The 20,956-nt window shown below is 29.1% G+C and overlaps 3 protein-coding genes and 1 non-coding gene across 7 annotated transcripts in view; 2 read left to right on the forward strand and 2 right to left on the reverse strand.

Annotated features, from left to right (window-relative positions):
- The window catches only part of LOC110639941 (uncharacterized), a 60,002-nt gene extending 58,892 nt beyond the window's left edge, over positions 1–1,110 (reverse strand). For all 4 annotated transcript variants that reach the window (XM_058150098.1, XM_021791071.2, XM_021791070.2 and 1 more), the window contains exon 1: positions 953–1,110. In XM_058150098.1, the coding sequence (XP_058006081.1) occupies positions 953–1,053 (101 nt within the window). In that variant the 5' untranslated portion in view covers positions 1,054–1,110. The remainder of the gene's footprint in view (positions 1–952) is intronic.
- A 700-nt stretch (positions 1,111–1,810) lies between these two features.
- Positions 1,811–4,895, reverse strand: LOC110639923 (uncharacterized). Its single transcript, XM_021791048.2, has 4 exons — positions 4,732–4,895; positions 3,876–3,964; positions 3,567–3,664; positions 1,811–2,214 (listed from the first exon to the last, which is right to left on the reverse strand). Exons 1-4 carry the CDS (start codon positions 4,739–4,741, stop codon positions 2,115–2,117), a joined length of 297 nt encoding a protein of 98 aa, XP_021646740.2. The 5' UTR covers positions 4,742–4,895; the 3' UTR covers positions 1,811–2,114.
- Positions 4,896–10,611: 5,716 nt separating this feature from the next.
- On the forward strand, positions 10,612–11,687 carry LOC110639925 (dehydration-responsive element-binding protein 3-like). Its single transcript, XM_058150138.1, has one exon. It carries the CDS (start codon positions 10,859–10,861, stop codon positions 11,603–11,605), a length of 747 nt encoding a protein of 248 aa, XP_058006121.1. The 5' UTR covers positions 10,612–10,858; the 3' UTR covers positions 11,606–11,687.
- Positions 11,688–17,912: 6,225 nt separating this feature from the next.
- Positions 17,913–17,985, forward strand: TRNAR-UCU (transfer RNA arginine (anticodon UCU)). Its single transcript has one exon. It is a non-coding gene; the product is annotated as a tRNA-Arg (tRNA).
- The last annotated feature ends 2,971 nt before the right edge of the window (positions 17,986–20,956 follow it).

Consider the following 20,956-nt stretch of genomic DNA (forward strand, 5'->3'; position numbering starts at 1 on the left):
TCCCATGTTGGACACATTTCAGACACCAAAAACCTCCTTCTTTCTTTTTTTCTTCTTTTTTTTCTTTTAAACCGTGGAAACTCTAAGGAAACTTTGGGGAAATTTTATGAAACTTCAGAGGTTAGTTTGCAATTTAAAATTTTGAAGACGGATTTTTAATTATAACTTTCAAAAATTATGCACTTGAGAAAAAAAAAAGTGAGAAAAAATAAAAATTTATGTACTAAAGCTTCCTTTATTAAACAACAGTTTAAGAAAGTAAATCGATGATGCAGAATACTGTTTGACACTAGATTATTGTTGTAAACTAATATTCAATATATTTTTTTTCCCAGTTTAATAATTTCCTAACATCTAAGTTCCTACAATGTAGAAAACTGTTGTGTCCATGTGTTATGTCGTTTCTGTCCCGTTTCTGTCCATTTTCTGTATCCTTGCTACTCAGAACATGTTATCAAATCTTTCCACACACACACACACACATATATATATATATCCTGTATTCTATGATTACTTTGTTTTAATTAACTTTATCTCTACTTGTGTGTGTGTGAATCAGTGATACTTGTCCTCTGGCATTTATGGATCCATTTTCCAATGAGACAAGAAAATTCCTACAAATTGAAAGCCCATGCCAGTATTCAAGTTGCATTTACATTACCCAGAAAAAGAACCACCTCTAAAACTTGTAGCATAACTATTCAATGCTTAATTAAAAAGAAGAAACATTCTCTCAATACATTCAATCCCGGGGATTTAAAAAAAATAGCAGATGAATCAAAAGAAGATTAAAAACACATGTTGAGATCAAAGTTCACATATATTCTCAAACAACAGCATTCAAAGATTGCATTCGATCAAGGACTATAAAAAGCCACCCTTTTTACCGATCTTTGCAGAACCCAGATGCAGTTAACACAAACATATGCAAGTCAAGATTAAGAAAGCTTACGAGAAGTGGAATGACTTGGAAAGTTGCAGAGAGGAATGGGAAGCCATAGAAGAATGAGAAAGGAAAGAAGAAGTGGGAGAAAGAGTGGAAAATAAAGTCATTGACCGTTTATACGAGAGAAAGCTCTTCAGCGAAGCCTTCAAGGCAGAGAGACAGAGAGAGAGGATTTGTTTATGTCTTGTTGGTAATTTATTAAATACAATGTATTAGAGGCGTCTTAATGTTTGTCTCCCGCCAGCCGTTTTACTTTTTAAGTTTTTTGGACTATCCAGGAAACTGTGGATTTCTTTACAGGGATAACACTTGTTTATGATTGCTCATACTTTGCCTTGTTACGAGGTTGAAATACTACTACTAGAATACGACATTGAACTTGTCTTGTAAAGATCGCCCTACTTGGTAATCCACCAAATGGTCATTGCTCAGAAGTTGAATTGTTTGATTATTGTTTAATTTCCACCAAAAATGGGGGAAATTTGTCATTCAAGTTTTTAATCTTCTTATATTTTCAGGAAAATAAGATTTGAGGACATGTTATCTAGTTCTGATCTACCATTACCAAACAAAAACAAAATCAGTTTTAGAGAAATTATTTTTGGATTAGATGATCTTTGTAAATAATGGAATGTGCATATACGGGAATGAATAAGGATGTAAATGGAGAGATTTAAAATAATGTGGAGGAAAATAATATAAAAAATATATATATAATTTTTAAATATTAATGTGAAATTAATCTCATAGAGAGCTAAATGAAAAAAAAAAAAAATCATAAAACCAGACTTTGTTGGTGTAGATGATCTTTGTTGCAACATATCCTAGCCTCAATTTTTTTTTATTGGCTAAATGCAGAACCTATAGAATCAAGCTCAAACTTTGCTAAAATCATCATCGTGAATTACAAAGTTCATTGTTGCAGATCAACTGTCAAATAAGTAGATAGATCCACACAACTAGAGGCTAAAAAACACAAACAGAAGTTCCCTAAAAGCTGAACAGAGTTCTAATCAAACCCTAAAATGCCCCGTTATCTTGGTTGTGTGCAATCTATGATAACCACAAAAAGTATATTTGATCAAAAGAATATGAATTCCGATAACTCTGCCAGCACCTGCATAAGCTTCAGTCTTTAATTCCAAATAGATCTGCCACTATTTCCAACTCAGTTATCAATGCTCTCGTTGTTCTTTTCTTCAGAAGATTCCAAACCAGGTTCCTTTTCAAACCCGAGTTCTGACATGGCCTGCCTTGCCATCAAATTCCTGCAGAATAATAATGAAAATTTCAGCAAATGTGGCAGCCCTCTATGTAACAAGAGACTTGAATAAAACAAATTATCCAACGGCTACGATATGTATCTGACAAATAAAACACTTGTTAACCAACATTAATTCTGCAACCCCAACAAAATGTACATAATTGTTTCATCCCTTCCCCCTCTGAGCCATATGATGGTGCCAAATAGCACAGTGGATATGTGGTCAGATAAATGAATTGACCTCCTAAAATCTTATTTTACATTTTCAATGATAGGGCTGGAATCACGAAAAGGCCTATAGAAGAAGGGAAAGGATCTGCTTAGTAATACAATTCCAGAACCTTGGACTTGGGCCACTTCCCTTCTTCTAGGCCTTTTCCTGATTCCAGCCCTATCATTCAATCACCATTTGATAATTCTTATCATGCATGAGTCTTGTGTACGTAAGCAACATTCTACAACAGCAATTTGGCTCAAAACAAATATAGCTGGAAGTGTTGAAAACAAGCAGCGAACTAGCTTCCTAAATTCTTATGGTAGATGCCAGTCCGTCCTAAAATCTACAGGCGAAAAACTAATAGCATTGAGTAGTTAGAGCATTCCTTGATTATCAGTTCCACGCATATCAGTTCCACACACACACAGATATAGCAAACAATCTTTATGTAAATGTACTGGTTATTCAATAGGTTTGTTAAACTTGGTTTTTCAAAACATGTTTCACTGCCTTGAGCTTTCCATTTCTTTCTTGGATTTTGTTGATATTTTAGGATGTAGGTTTGGTGCTTTCCTTCATTTTTCCTGTTCTTTTCAGGTGCCTCTTGCATGCAACCACCACAAACATGGTTGCTTACCATTTGGGTTTCACAGAAAAAAGGATAAACCAAGACAGTTTTTCACAATCACTATGCAATCTAAGAATAAAGGTTATGCCCATATCATGCATAGATTTTCTGCAAAAAGAAGATTAAAGCTACTAGATTCTGACCAAAAGAAATTTATACTTTTCCTGTACTAAAAAATACGGGGAAAAAAAATCTCTTCCAAACAAGTATGCCCTTATTCTAGCATTGGCATATACCTCCATATCCTCCCCTAAAAACCTCCACAAGATATGCTTCTCATTAGGATTTCAGAGTTTAAGCAAAAACCAGATAAATTTAGCTACAAAAGACCAAAACCTTTTTTTTCATACAATCGACTCGAATTGGGACTCGAACTTGATACCTCATAGTCCTAGAAACGACTCCAATACCACTAAGCCAAAGGTCATTGGTTGTACAAGATAAAACCTTTACCGAAAGCATAAACATCCATATCCATCATGAAGATTATATAGGAAATTATCAAGCTTACTTTTCCATGCGACATTGCAGGTATTTTTTGGAGAAATCTCTACATTTTTCAGATTGATGGCCGGAAGATCTGAGACAATTAAGGTAATCTTTCTTCTCCTATAAACAAGCAAATACAGGAACTAAGAAAAATCAAATATAAATAGGAAAATAAATAACGATGAAAGGACTAAATTGATAAAATAAATGGAAAATTAAAACTCAAGTTATATCAGTATTTATCTTCCACTTCAACATTACTCTTTAATCCACTAAACAAGCAAGAAATTGTTTCTCCTACAAAATAAAAAACTTATGGAGAATTCATTACCAAGTCGCATTCATGCATGTGGTCCAAAGGGAACACTCCTTTCTCCGGCGGTACAGGCCTTAGTCCTCTATTTCCACCGAATGCACCACCTGCCAATAATATCAATCTTCATAAGAATACAGTAAGAATCCATGAAATACAGCAATTGAAAGAGTCTTCGTTTTTCTTTCTTCTCCAGAGGTATCCAAAATTTGAATTTCAGAACAGTAGAAATGTAGGGTTTGATTTTAATGGATCAGTGCCCTAGAGAAATGTAGCATTAAAATCAAAGCCCTTGAGAAAAAACAATGTATAATCATAACATCTAAAGTCAGTTAGACAATCCAAAATGAACAAATCTTGAAACTTGTCATTTAACTCCAACAGATTCAGAAGTGCAATTTTTCTTAAATTGGGCTTTCAGTTGAGAGGCAACAATGTCTCTTTGTAAACTTGCCTGTTTCTATTACATGATTTTCCATACAAATCCCACCAAGATACAAATATTAAACAGAAATTTAATCAAGTTTACCAATCACAGAACTAACACAATCTTAAACTATCCATCCATCTAACAATTATAGCAGGTTGGGGAATAATTACAAAAGGACGGTTTTTTAGAGATACTTTTGAGAACCCTAGATCTTATTTCAACAAGACAACAAACAGAAAACACAAAAGAGGAAATACAGTTGCCCAACCAAATACACATATGAAATATTGTATCCAAGATTTTTCTCCATAACTGTAGAAACACTAGCAGAGTTCTGTTTGAATACTAAAAAAAATGGAAAAATTGCAAACAACTAATGGGTAAAATTTATTCATAAATCAATGAAAGAATGTCTAATAAGAATAAAATTAGATTGTTTTGCACCTGCACTCATTGGAATTATTTTGATGCCTTGCGCTCTGTATTTTCTTCTGCAACGTGATTAGTTTGGGCAGTCTTCGATTTACAAGTTGATCCAAAGTCCAAGGCGACCGGCGAGGTTTGCAAACCCAGGAACCAATCCGACAGCTGATCCAAATGGGTAATTCTGGCTTATTTGAGTATTGAAACGGTGTCGTATTCTAGATTGTTAATGTTCGAATTGTTTTATTCATGCAATAATATCACAATGAATTGGGCTAAATGATTTTTGGATTTGCAATGGTTAATTTTTGAAATTAGGGTAAATTGTTGCACCTCATAAATGAAATAAAAATGGATATTCAGATCAAAAGATTTTTTCAATTATAGTTCTGATTTGATCTCAGCTTTATTAATCTTGATTAAATTTAATTATTTAAATTTTAAGAAAAAAATATTTAAAAGAAAACTTCAATTATAGTAGAACTTGCATAAGAGCTTTAAAAAAGTAAGGTATCTTTGTGAGTAAGCTATCAAAATCTCTTCATTTGATGGGTTGAAAATGGGGAAGGGTGAGAATAGTGTGAGGTGTGAGAATCTTTATGAAAGGAGATTTCAAAAGTTGAAATGGTTGGGAGAAAGTAAAGGCAGCATGCACAACATGCTTTAGTTCATCAACTTTAAAGCTACCTAGGAAGAAAGCAACCTACCACTAGCACGTGCAGTTCTAGTTGGATTTGAGACATGAGTAAAAATTGAAATTGAATTAAAATTTCAGTACGATTTTGATTTGATTTATTATTATTTTAATATTAATTATTATTTAATATATTTTATATTAAATAAAAATTTAAAAATTTTCATAAGATAAATTAAAGGTAAGAAATGTCAGTGATATATTTATTAAAATTGAAAGATGATAAATGAAATTTAATTATACATTAACCTATATACCTATAATAGCAAATCATATGAATTTTAATGATACTTAAATTAAAATTAGAAATTTTTTTAATATAAATTAAAGTCGAATGACACTATAAATATAGCTAATTAAGCTTAGATTTTATAAATAAAATTAACTCGAAAAATAGTAACAGGTGGATTAAAAAATATAAATTTATAAAATAAGAAATTCAATTAAATTATGAGTTAAAATTAAAAATTTATTTATTTATATGCAGAATTGCCTTGTTGTCCTTGTTGACTTTGTATACATTAAGGTACAGACAATTGGGCACCAAGTCAAATGATTTTTGTACAAAGTGATATTTAGTAACATGTTACATGACATAATTTGTCCTCCGCCATGTGTAAAATAAATAGGATGTCTTTCAAGTACTCTTATTTGGATTTATATTTTGTGATTATTTCCTCTTCTTTAACGTGCCCAACATTTTTCTCATTTACATCAAACTCTTGAGATTTTCCACCTAAAAAAAAGAAAAAAAAATCTGCATTTTTAAAAAAAATTAAATATTTTTTATGTGTGTTTTTATCTTTAAATTTTAAACTAAAATTGGATTTAATTACATCCTCAAACATTTTGATTTACTGATGTTAAATATTAATTTAAAATGAAAAGATATATAAAAATATAAAAAAAGTTTATAATAATAATAATAAATTTCTCTTTAAAAAAAATATAAAATTTTGATATTTGATAATAAAGAATTCATATATATTAAAGTTATCCATCACTGTATGGGAGATTTATAATTATACACTTGCACTCACTCCTAAAATGATTATAATTATCAATGCAGCTAGGGGTGAGCATTCGGTTCAAATTGAGTCGAATTGAACCGAACTGAATTAAATTACAAAAATCAAATCGAACTGAAATAGGTGAAAAATCGAATCGAATCGAACCGTTCTATTTTGGTTGGGTTCGGTTTAAATCGATTGGTTTGATTTTTTATTGATTTTTGAATTTAGACTTGATTTTCAAGTTATTTGGTCTAAGTTTAACTTTGATTTGAACCTAATAACCATTAATCAATGAAATTAAATAATTAATATATATAAAATTAAATATAATTCATAAATTTTTCATAAAAATAAATCAATTTAAAAATCGATTCAGTTCGATTTAATTTGACTTGACTATATAAATTACTATTCGGTTCTGTTCAGTTTAACCGATTTTTTTTATCTTTAAAACCGAACCAAACTAAAATAATCGAAATTTTTATAATTCAAAATCGAACCGAACCGATTTAATTTTAAAACCGAACCGATTGAATCGAATTGACTCGATTTGGTTCGATTTTTCGGTTTTAACCGAATTCTGCTCAGCCCTAAATGCAGCTTAATTAATTAAAAAAAAAAAGATGAAGTGCCAATCATGGCTCTCTACTGTTGACCCAAGTATATCACGTTTATCGATTAATTAATTAATTAATTTGATTCAATATTTTAAAGTAAAGTCAAGTTCAATTCCAAAATATTTAATTTAAAATAAATATGCAAATAGTTTAGTAGTGAGACTGAGAGGTATATATATTCCCAAATAATTATGAATTAATTTAATGTTACCTTACCTTGTAACCTAACCATTAAGGAATAAATAATTATATAAAATAATCACGTGCTAATTCCACTCCACCCCAACAAAGTAAGATTAGGTTAGCCAATTAATTAAGGAGAGTTGTCCGATTTAGAACTTCAACAACATGCATGCATTATTTTTTTAACAGACAATTGAAAATTTGCCCTTAACAGGTAGGAGAGTAAAAAATCCCACCTAACGATGAATAAATTAAGCAAAATCATTGAAAATTTTTTTATCTAAATTTAATTTATAATCAAAATGCTCCGATTATAATTTCGTCCAAAAAATTAACGTAAATTTCTTATTCTAAATTAAAAATTAGCACAAATTCATTATCTTAAACTAATATAGGATAACACACCCTCTCATGCCTAGATATGAATATTCAAATGTAAAATTTGAAATGTATTGTGAAATTTACAGGCATAAACATCTATAGGTGGTTCATCCGGAGTATGAATTTTGCAAGTACAAGCATTTATAGAAGACCCATTCGAAGCACAAAATTTATAGGTATGAGTATATGTGAACGGCCTAATATTGAAGCAGGGTAGAATCTAAATATTTAGAGAATAAAATTTACAAATATGAACATATCTGGATGGTCCAACATTGAAGCAGGGTAAACTCTAATACCATATAAAGAAAATGAATTAAACTTAATTTTATCTCAAAAACTCTAATACCATATAAAGAAAATGTATTAAAGTTAATTTCATCTCAAAAGCTAATTAAAAGAGAAAATATTTATCCAAATCATATATTTAGGTCAAATTTAGATAAAAATTTTTCAAATTTAAGATAAGAAGGATCATTAATTAGAAAGTTATATCCTGACACAATAAGACAGTATCAAAGGAAGAAAAAAAGGCAAACTGAAAGGGAAGGAATAAAGAAACAAAAAGAAAAAGGAAAACCATTGCAAGAGAGTGTCAACTGTACCCATAAAGAATTACACGGTAAACAAGCTCTAGTTTTTGAAGTTTTGATTTTCTAGTCTATTATTAGTTTATAATTTTAACATTATGCAAGAATGACCAGATCTCCCAGAGATTGATTCATAGGTTTAGGAGATTGACAATTACAATTCTATCAAATTCCAACTACTAGAAATATTCTTAGAGCTATTCATTCAGAATTTGCTGAATTTGAATGATCATTTGTGGAGGAGGATTTGGTGGTGATTATTCCATGGTTGTATTTTAATTAAATTATGTGAGTTTAGCACTAATAATTGACAAGGGAAGATTCAGTTGGAAAACCCCTAATTAACTTAATAAGTAATATCAATCTACAAACAACAAAATCTTCCCTTTTTTTGAAATGTTGATTTAAACCAATAATTGAGATTTGATGCCTAAAACTAAGAATAATTTGACAAAATTAATATTCATTAGTTTTAATTTATTAGTATTTGAGTTGTTTTTAGTTTTATAAGATTTTGAATTTAAATATTAATTGAAGTTAAATAAATAAAATATATATATATATATATATATATATATATATATATATATATGTTTATGTGCGCGCGCATATATTTACGTATAATCAAGATTTTTTTTTAAAATTTAAATTTAGCCTATCATGAATTTAAGACACAAGATATATGATGGGACTCACCCATATATCAAAAAATGATTCCCATATATTTATGTTTTTGGTCTATAATATATCGAGTCTAAGTAACAATTTCCTGTATAATCATACAAACTTTTGAAGTATAAAAAATGAAGGAGATATACTAATAGAGATTATGTCGAGTGGAAGAGACTCGATTCCTCTTAAATAATATCTCGAATTTGGGCCTTTAAAATAAAAAAAATACTCTAAAATAGGGGAATCATAGAAAAAAATAATAATAATAATAATGGAGGAAATGTATCTACTTGTCTGAGTCTATTAAATTTTCATTGAATAATAAAAATAAAGAAACAAATTAATTAATCTAGTTAAGCTAGTTGAGGCATATAAAACTCTCACCTTCAAGTCTAAACCAGAAAACAACAAACAAAGGGATTAATGTCCTAGACAAGATATCTAAAACAAGGATGGGAAATCTAAAAATTAGCAGAACGGACCCATTTGATCGAATATTGGAGTTGTATTCTATCAATACCCTGCGCTGGCTGCAGATAAAAAAATATATGCATTCCTCGAGCTCGATGCCCATGAACGTGAAGCTTCTCTACTCTTGCAGAAGAAAGGGAACAGAGGTTTCGTCATCTTCTTCTTCTTCGTGTTTACATATTTAATTATTACTATGTGTGTAGTTGGGATCGAGCAGAAACTGAAAATGACAGTCAGATATATATAATTATTAATTATCTTTAAATTAATTATATTTATTGAATAAACTTACAATTAAACTATACTCAACTGTACTTCAACTGCTACTTTCTTCTTGCCAAAATATTGATGATTACCAACCCTACTTGAGAACTTAATTTGAGGGTTTAATTAGTACCCATGTGATTATTAATTAGTGCTTTGTTTAAACTACGGAATTTAAGGTCTCATTGTGATGGCAAAAGATGATTGATGTACTATATAATAATATAATAATATGATAATCATACGATAATGATAGTGTAATGATCAGGCATGGTTTCAGTTTTCTAATTAAGCTAGCTAGCTAGAATGCCATATATTTGATGTATCCAAAACAAATGAAATATACATTTAGTGCATTAAATCATAAGAACGGATTGCCCTTGCTTGCATTGAGGAGGCACTAGATCAAAGATTTTTAGCTCTTGACGCATGTTCCAAAGTACAAATAGATTTTTTTAGTAGAAGGACGAAGGAGTGGACATTGTGAATCAAATCTGTGAGGTGAGTGATATACATAGCAAAATCCAAGAAAGCTGTGGTGGGTTGGCTTCCAACTTTATACAGAATCTAAGATGTTGTTTTTCTCCCTTCTCCTCCAATTTTACTTATAACTTTTCACCTTATCAGACAACGCAACTCTCTTCAACACCAGACTGGTAAAAGAAATAAAAAAATCAATCATTGATAAAAAAAAATAAAAATAAAAATAAACAATGAAATGCACGTAAAACAGACAAAGAAGCAACATCCCAAACGGCCAAAACAATAGGGACGTGGACAAAAACTGGTAAGAAAGAGGATATGTTTGGTCCAACAGTGGTATTGTATTAATCAGTGTCTGTCTAGACCCACTTTTCACAGCAGACCCATTCTTCCCTTTCCCTTCACTTCATCACTTCCCTCTTTGTCTTCTTCTGCTTTTATTATTTTTTCACCCTCATTTTTTTTTATAATTGCTTAATTTCCTTTAATACCCTAATTCTTTTTTCATCATGCATTTTTTTTTTCTTGCATTATTTTTTAATAAATATGGTTATGTATTTCTCCATTTTACAACTCTCGATTAACAAGTCTTCGTCAATGGAAATATTCATGGTAGGTCGAAAGTCACTATAAAGGAGCGTATCCTTCCTTTGCCCTTTCCTACAAATACCCATTAATAATTCTCATCTTCCTCGTTGTCCTCTTCCTTTCTCTCTGTTAAATTGCTAATACCAGCGTCTTCTTTTCAAGAATCATCTCCTACTGCAGTATCCCTCAACAATGTCAGAACAAAGTACCAGCATCTATTCTTCATCTCCACCAACATCACCATCTTCCCCCACCGCCGCCGCAGCCGCCACCACCACCACCAACACCTCCAGCAAGTCCAAAGCTCAAGAGCCAGTAGACAGAACAACAAAACGAGCAAAAGATAGCAAGCACCCTGTCTATAGAGGTGTTAGGATGAGAAGCTGGGGCAAATGGGTGTCAGAAATCCGTCAACCCCGCAAGAAATCACGTATTTGGCTTGGAACATTCCCTACGGCGGAAATGGCTGCTCGTGCCCACGATGTAGCCGCCATGAGTATTAAAGGGAACTCCGCGATTCTAAATTTCCCAGAACTCGTTGACTCACTGCCTCGTCCAGTGTCATTAATGCCGCAAGATATTCAGGCAGCCGCCGCTAAAGCTGCTTCGATGGTTGAGTTTAACTCATTACCCTCGTCTTCATCTTCGTCTTCTTCTTCATCTCCTTCTTCGTCATCATCAGCAATATCGGAGTCATCATCCTCGGTGTCAGTGTCTGAGGATGTTTCAGAATCCGAGGAATTAAGCGAAATTGTGGAGTTGCCAAATATTGAAGGGAGTCTTGACTTCGCCGAGCCACAGACCGAGTTCATATTGTTTGACTCAGTGGATGGGTGGGTTTACGATCCTACAGAGATGATGAGTGGAGAATTCTCTGACCAGTTGTTGGAATTGGAGAGTTTGGTTTCCAGCTACTTTGGAGCTTCAGCTTGGAATTAGAGGCTAAAATTGTTATTTAGAATATAAATATATTTCTTTATCAGGTTAACTATATTGATTTTCGTTCTGGAATTATAATTAATCCCTGCTTCTTGTTCTATTAATTTTATGCACATAATAATAAATATAATTTGAGAGTATATATAAATTAATGAATTATTTTATTTCATATTGCATTACAATTGCCTGAATTATAATTTGAAAACCCATAATCTTAAAAATGACTATTACCTGAGTTAAAATTGAAAATTAAATATAAGAATTTCAATTTATATAGATATTAGAAATTATTAGTAGACAAAAGCAAATTATTGGAATGATATTTTCTACCTTATAGTAATAGACAGCTGGAAGAATATTACAATCTTGTCATAATAATTTAATTTATTTTAATGTTAATAACCATATATTAATTAAAAAATATTAAAAAAATAATTTAAAATTAAATTTAAAAAATTTTAATTATAAAAATACTAAATAATAAAGTAATTTTTTCCCCTAAATTGTGAACTTCTTTTTCACTAAAATTGATTTAATTTTAATTAAATAAATTTATAATATTAAAAAACAACACTTTAATAATACTAAAGTTTGAAAGGAGATGTATTGGAAATTGTTAAAGAGTAACAAAAAGTGCCAAAATAGCGCATATATATAAGTAGCGCAATCATGGTCGCCACTTTGAAAGCAAATTGGAAAATGTACCGTTGGAAAGATTAATTGGAACTTGTTGTCATCATCTCGCATGAGCATAATGTGCCGTTGGAATAGACGATACGTGCGACAAATTTAAGTTTGGTAAATTGTAAAAAAATAATAAAAAACAATTAATATTTTCTTCTTAATCAGAAATGAAAATTTTTCCACTTTAATTGTTGACTAAGGATTCGAATATGAATTTACGCAATTGAATTCTTTATTTTTGTGCATTTTACTTTTTTTTTAATAAATTTAAAAAATTTTAGATTTTTTATGGGTTTGTTTTTTTTAAAAATTAATTAATGTGAATACAAAAAACGGTTCTTTGGATGCCGTTTGAGTGATTATCGAATCATCACGTGACAAAAGCGGACAGTAAAAATCATAGCTATGGGAACGAGATGGACACGCTGCGGATTTTCCATTCCGTCACCGTCAACAAAATAAATATCCGTTTTGCTATTTGTCCACCTCCTGGTGAGATGAATTGGATGTATCTGTATTTTAATTTTAATTGTTTACTTTAAAAAATTAATATTTTCTTATCTTTAAATGTAAATAAAACATGTGATACGAATAAAATTAATATTATTTTTTTATAAATATATAATTAATAAAATAAATGTTAATACAAATATTTACAAAATGGTGAATATAACGATTAAAGACATTATTAAAATATGAAGTAAAAGAAAAATTGAGGTCAATAAAAAATTAATATTGAAATTGGTCCTAACAATAAACTAATCGTGATCATTATTAGTTATTGACTTGACAAAATTGAAGGATATTAATTTTTATTAAAAATATTTAAAAAATTTTTTATTTTATGTATCTATTTAAATTACATATTTTTGTAATAGGTATATAAGAACTCAACACTATAATAATATTTCAAAAGTTATAATTAATGTTAAAATATTTTAACCTTATTTAGTATGGCAAAATACTCATAAAACATTACTTTCTTATTTACATCAATTTTGTTTGACAATGGCTCTTAAGATAATTATTTTAATAGCTGTTAACTGTTTTATTAGTTAATAGATATTAATCGTTAGTGATTAGCTATTTTATAATAATTTAAAATAAAATTGTTCGATAAAAATAACTGTTGAATTAGCTGTTAAATATAAAAATAGTGATATCATCTTGTTCATCTTGATTAAAATATTTTTTCAACTTCTAAAAGTTATGAGTGATAACTTTTTATATAAATAGTACTATAAATATTATGTCACTAAATAGTATAATCGTTATTGCAGAAATCATAATTATAGTAATTAAAATTATATTTTTTTTATAAAGTGCTTGATGCAAATTGTCAATACCGTAACCAAATTATAATTGCGTGTATGATAGTTGAAAACTTAAAATCAAATTCAAACATAACTGAAATATTTGGTTAATTAGTTCAATTATTGGAAGAACAATAAGAGATAAAACCTCCTCGTTAGTTCATGACTACCTCGTTAGTTCATGACTATGACCATTTATATATATATATATATATACACACACACACCAATGAGTAGATAGCTAAAAACCCAAATCCAATGTTTGCTTGCAAATTTTCAAACATTAATTGAAACCCCATTAATCCAATCTTATTAATGCAATGATCACCAAAACATATGTAATCATTGTTATGAAACTAGCCAGCTTACCTGTTCTAGACTTTAGCATAGGCGGCAAGTAATCTTGCTATTAGTTAGCGATTAATTATCAGACGTGCTTGCTTCCAGAACGTTAGCTAGCTACAAAGAATATCATCAATTTAAAACAAAAAGGTCAGAAGCTTAAAGAAAAATATTTGATATATATTTATATATAAATAAATAAAAACTTGAATGAATCAAATCTTGAATTGTCACAAGTTGACATATATATTTGGTGGTTGATCAAATCCCAGATGGCCAAATCAGGATGTTGAAGAACAGATTTTAATTAGCTAATGTACTTTTATTTTTATTTTATTGTTGATTTCTTATTAATTGTTTAATTAACTTACCACATGTCCTATTAAAAAATTATATCTTAGTTTCTCAAAATTCTCTGAGCTACTTTCACTTTCTTTAAGCAAAATTGTTCATAAACGAAGACTAATTAAAAGAAGAACTTAATAAATTTTTGGGCATTGAAATTATGCAGAGAAGAGAGATAGCAGATTCTTAACCACATGCAGCACGAGCATGAGTTTGGTAGATCAGAAGTCAAAATCAAGAACCCTAGCTCTTGCATTTGGCTTTACTTTAGGGAGACACTGGGACCTTATCATGGCATGTTAACATGGCATTTCACATTGTCCTTTTAGTCCTTGTAATTCATATGTTTTTATAGCTAATTAATCACTGCTATAATGAATTTTTTTACCTAGATTTGATTTATCATGATTTTAAAATACAAAATATATGGTAAAACTCATATATTAAATATATAAAATCTCACATAGTTACATCTTAAATTCATAATTAATTAGGTATAAGCAATAATTTTTCACGCTACAAAGTTTATATAATTATTTTCCTTTTCACCTCATCAATCTTAATTCAATAATTGCACTGCTTTAATTTTTTACAAATTTTCCCACATGAAACTTTTTGAGGATTAAATTTGAGATCCCTTCCATATATAAATTGGTATACTATGCATTGACTAGAAAGATTATTACTATGATATTAAAAGAACACAATCAATATTGTACATATGTAGAGGCAATTATTATTTTTATTTTTTTGAGTGGGCTTTGGAGTTGGCATTTTATTTTGTTAGGAGAAAATTCACCATGGCGTTGCAAAAAATGTTAAATTCATATAGAAATAAATCAAATAAATATGATAGAAATATTTATATGGTTAACTATTTCATTAGAGCTATATTTATGAGCATGTAATTTTTTATTATTAATTAAATAATACAAATTAACATATCAAAAAGTTAAAAATTCACTCTATATATCCATTAATCTATTATATTTAAGAGATATTACACTATTAAATATTCATATTAAATATATTAAATTGTCACTTTCATTCTCTTCTAAATTTAACTAATACATTTACTATTTTAATATTATAATAAGTTTTTTTTACTATAAGTACAATAGCTAACCCCTATGTAATAATCAAGAGTCTTTTCTTCTTGGATTTTATGTTATTTTTCTATAAATAGTCTAAAATCAATGTCTACCATATAATGCTTACATTTATAGTATTAATTCTTCAATTCAAATCTTAATAGAAATACACTCATTTATATCAGTCTTATCTTTTATCCTGCAATAAATATTTTATGTATGACAAAAAAAAATTAAAAATAACACTAAATTATAAAAATTCTAAATTATATGGGAAATAATCATCCATCCAATTAAGATATATTTCTTCCATTCTAATGATGAAAAGTTTATTTTTTTATTCTAACAAGAATTTTCAATCATACCCTAATAAATTTATTTTGGGTTAGGATTATTTTTTGTCTCATCTTTTGTTGCAGAATCATGCCAAGTCATTTTAAATTACAATTTGGTTCAAATCAATTTACAAGTTATAAGTTCATTTTGGATAAAATATTGTTAACCTTTCTTTATTATTGAGAGCACCCACATTGTTACATCTTGCAATTTTTTTACAAAAGTTTTTAGATACAATTCTTGCATAAAAAAATTCCCACTCGTTAACCATTACCATTTTTTTTAAATAACTTCGAAGAAAGATATTATCCCATTTGAAATAAACTAATTATCAATTTTGCTTCTTGATTAGACCATATAAATTAAGTTACATATATCTTGTGGAATTTAATTCATAGCATCCCAAAGTCAGAAAAAGAAAATTAATCAATGAGAGATAACCTAAACTAGTATATTAACTAATGGTTAATATAGAAAAAGCAGGTGCATGCCATGTTGAAAACAGAACTAAGTTCCCATTTGATCTTTTATACTCATGATCAAGTCAGAATTAAAATGTTTTTCAATGGCAACTGTCCAATTATGTACAGTTCAATAAGAAATGAAGATTTAAATTAAAGAAAGACCTAACTGAACAAGCCATAAAAAGAAAAGAAAAGGTTAAAGAAAAGCAAACAAAATTTTGTTTCTTTTATTTTTTTTTATTAATCAATTGATTTTATTGTCCACATTCAAGACATTGAATTTTTTTTTTTAAATAAAAAGATTGATAGAAGAACTTTCAATTTTCTTTGTTACAAAACATAGATATATTTTATTATTGAATTATTAATTAGATAGTATTTTCATCTGTAAAAAAAAAAAAAAAAATCTTTGTTTTGCCTACTAGCTAGGTAATGAGATCTTTTCTCTTTCTCTATGTTTACAAGTTACTTGTTATAATAATAAGACAATTAGACATGCTGGTTTATACATTATTTAAGTTATGCAATTGACTTACCATCCATTTTTTTTTTTTCAAATGAAGATAATGAAATGAATGAATTTTCAATGAGTTTAGGTCATTTGTAATGCATTTTAAATTCTTAAGGTAGTTGGAATGATATGCAACCAAGAGTTGATGGCACAGAAGAGTGAGCCCCATCTCCTTTAAGGGCAATTGTCCTACTTCGATTTGCAAAGCAAGGAGGATAATTTAAGGACATAGGCTTAATGGCACAGTTGCATAATGGAGCAGATGATTCTCATGTCGTAGAGCAGATAACAATGTTGGCAAATGACAAAGGTAGTGGGTCTTAGATAGACGTGCCTGCAAAAATATGAGGTTTGTATCGCCATTGATGATTGATCTTGTAAATTTCTTGTGGGAATGGCTTCTAAAAAAATTGACCCTCTTACACCTACTATTGGGCCCCAGAAGGCTCTTGTATCTTTTGAATTAAATTCTCTGGAGGTTGAGTCTATAAGAAATTTTAATTATAATATGCCTCCTCTTTGATGACCCATGAATTAAAAACCCAAGAACGTTATTTTTAACTGATACCTATTTGTGTTTGAGTGTCTAAGTGCATGGAGCTAATTCTTCATGATCTCATATTGCTCATAGAAAAAGCATATATACTATAATTTTATTAAGAGATGTGTCTTGATTGTAATCTGATACCCATTTGTGATAAGAGACTAATCAATCATTTAGGTTTGTATTAACCACAGTATTAGCCTCTATTAAGGAAGGTGGAGAGTTAGAGCAGTGAATTAATTGTCAATGTTTATGGGTTGGGTTTTGAGAAAGAAGTAAAATTCAATCTAAACAGTGAAGTAGTTTGCAATCCAAATCAGTAGTAGGCTGTGCTGTCCAATCCTCTGACCCTGAAGCATACATACATTATCCCTAGTTGCTTTGCTGGATTCTAAACTTTCTTCTAAAATCCAATAGAATGAAGCTCATTTGCTAGTTAAGACTCATTAATCAGTTCCAATTTGAGGCCCCTTACCTCTCTAATAGAGCTGGATTCAACTTACTCCTCTTGCTCCCCTCATCAATGCTTATTTGGGTAATTAAAAAAAATTTCCTAACAGTGAAGTAAACCCTAATTTGTTGAATATATATATATACACACACACTTAGATAATTTTATTAATTATTTGCTTTTTTTTTATATATTTATAAATTTATAGAGAAGCCCTGAACAACAAGCGCCCATGGCCTAATGGATAAGGCGCCTGACTTCTAATCAGGCGATTGTGGGTTCGAGTCCCACTGGGCGTGTATAAATTTTATTTTTCCTTTTTTTTCTTTTTAACTTTATTACAATTTTTATATCTTTTACACTCTTTATTTTTTCTTTATATATATATATATATATATAATTTTTTAAATTTATTGATCAAAATAAGAAAATTGGGAGTGCATTAAATTTTTTCTAAATAATTTAAAGATTAATTTATATATTAAGCTTATATTAATCTTTATCCATTCCCTTTGTGGGTGCCCAATTGAAGATGCTTAAAATTCTTGGGGAAGAAAAAAAAAAAAAATTCTAGCACCAATAGTGCTACACATATACCACAATTTTTAGGACAAGCACAATTCTGGATGTCATTTTCCACATGATTTTTCTTGAGCACATCCCTCTGAAAGGACAATTTAATTAAAGCTATTCTTGTTCTACAATTATTTAAAAAGAAATTATTATAATTTCTGGTCGTACGTATGGAAAGCTGTATGGCACTTGCTCTTGACAAATATCAACAATGAATTTGCTATCATGATTTTATTCAACATTATGCACTTAACTAGCCCCCCCTAAATCATATGAGTCTTGCCACTTTTATGCCAATCAAATGAAATCATTCTTAATCACTTAGAAGGTCAAATTGAGCATTAAGCCCATGGACATTCTACAATCCAAATGATCAAAACCCAGTTGGTAAGGTGTAATGTCATTTGGTGGCTTAATCCACTTTTAGACGTGTTATATATTGCCTCCATGTTAATTGAGCAAGTTGGTGAGGTGTAATATCATTAAGTGGCTTAATTCTCTTTGTGAAATTGTGGTGATGTTCCATAGATTAAAGTGGAATTGCATGTTTCAACCCTTTAGTTGGTTGAGAATTAAGATAAAAAGAGAGGGTTTAATTTACTTGTGATTTTTAATGAGATACTTAGCCAATTTGATTTGTTGAAAATAACCCATTTGTAAGCTACAAGGCAACATTATAGTATATTCTTTTTTTCCCATAATTATGGAGGATAATTATGTGAATTAAAGCCAATTATCAGATAATGGACTTGGATTTTGATTGATTTGAGGCTTAATAATTATTTAATGAGTCATTATTTATATTTTTATATTTCCACGAAAAAAAAATTAAAGCAAACTATGATGTAAACACTTTGTTAATCATTGAAGAGAAGAAGGCTAACAAACAAGCTCTAATCACCATCATGCTACTCTTGGTCACTAATTCTGAATCTTTTTTAAAATGAAGGAATAAAGACAAATTTAATAACGTGTGTGTATCTCTATATGTTTCCCTAAATAACAAGTTCCCAATGGGCAGCCAATCCTACCAATGTACTTCCCATTAAAAGGCTCGTGAGAACCGAGTTGAGGTTCTGTTGGGCAACGCAACTTATGTGAGCCAGTACGGCTCCTCTGGCACATGTGTTCCTGGGCTGTGGCCTATGGCTTCATCTTGCCAGATTGGTGGATAGATGGGCTTAGCTAGATGTGGCCTGTTTGAGACAATTATTTCCGAAGAATGTGATGGGCCTCAATAGAACACACTAGCTCTATTATTTGAATATTTTACATTTAGATTTCAGATTACTACCAAACTGATTTTAAAAGTTTAGAAGTTTTCAATTTACAATAAATTTTAAATAATTATAAATATAATAGAGAGATATAAAATTATTATTGAAATTGGAACCTGTATCTATAAATTTAAATTTTTAAATTGAATGATTCTTTGACATGATACGAGAGTTTCTCAAATTAAAAAGTTCAGAGTTCGGATCTTGAACACTCAATATTTCAGCATAAAATAAAGTGGATCTGTGCTTATTCACGCATCAAGCCTAGCGAGCTTTCACATACGAGAATATAATAGAGAGATAAAAATCATTCTTAGAGCCTCATCTATAAGCTTAAAATTGGATTAACTCTATTGGTAGGGTATTTTTTAATACCTACTTAATTAAAAGTGCAGTGGTGATCCTCGTTCAGAATTATCTGCATGCACTTTTTCCCTGGACCTTAGGAATTTCCTCCATGTTAACTTCATCATCATTTGGTGCTTCTTTCCAGGATTTGCAGCAATAAAGGTGTCCTTATTTCAGGAATTAATTAATTCTGCTGATTCCAACTGCACTTGATGGATGAGTTCGGGTTTTGCGGCATCGAGGGAGGTTGTCTGAGCTGCATCGAACATCAGAGGAGAGGAGAGAGAAGATAGCAGCTTTGAATTTTTGAAGTGTCTCCTCACTCCGCAATATTAAAATTTAATATTTAACATATGAAATTCAATTTGTGGAATTCAGTTTAAGATTGTTTGAAACTGTTTGGAATGAAAGAATTCCACAAAATTTTATAACATTTATTTTCAAATTTGAAATTTTGTGTTTAAAAAAAATAAATTTTAATTCTATCATTTGAATTTTACAGAATTGAATATACCATTATAAATTTTATTAAAATATGTGAAATTTTCAAATAAATTTCACTAAATTTATTACAAAAATTTTTATGATAAAATTACCCATTAAATTTAGTAAAAATATTAAAATATTTTTAATTTTATTTTTTAATATGAAAATAATTTAATTCTTAAAATTTTATCTCAATAACAATTTGCTTCTATATTCATATTTTTTTTATATATAAACAACAATATAATATAATATATAAAAATATTATAAAATATATATATATAATTATTTATATATTATTAAAATAATAATGATATAGATAAAATTTTACAAACTTATTTATAAGTAGTTATAATATTTAAAAATCAATTTATAAAATATATAGATAATTTTGTAATTATTTAAAAATTTTAAGATCCTTAAAGTAATTAATTTATTTTTTAATAATTTAAATTTAAAATTTTTTAATTTAATGAAACTCATAATTTAAAAATACAGAAAGTAAATTACTAATAAAAGAAAATTTCAAAGACAATTATTTAAAAAATAAAATTTTATGGAATAAATTATTTTTAAATAAAAAATA

The sequence above is a fragment of the Hevea brasiliensis genome, chromosome 1 (genome assembly GCF_030052815.1).
Source record: "Hevea brasiliensis isolate MT/VB/25A 57/8 chromosome 1, ASM3005281v1, whole genome shotgun sequence".
Taxonomy (NCBI): Eukaryota; Viridiplantae; Streptophyta; class Magnoliopsida; order Malpighiales; family Euphorbiaceae; genus Hevea; species Hevea brasiliensis.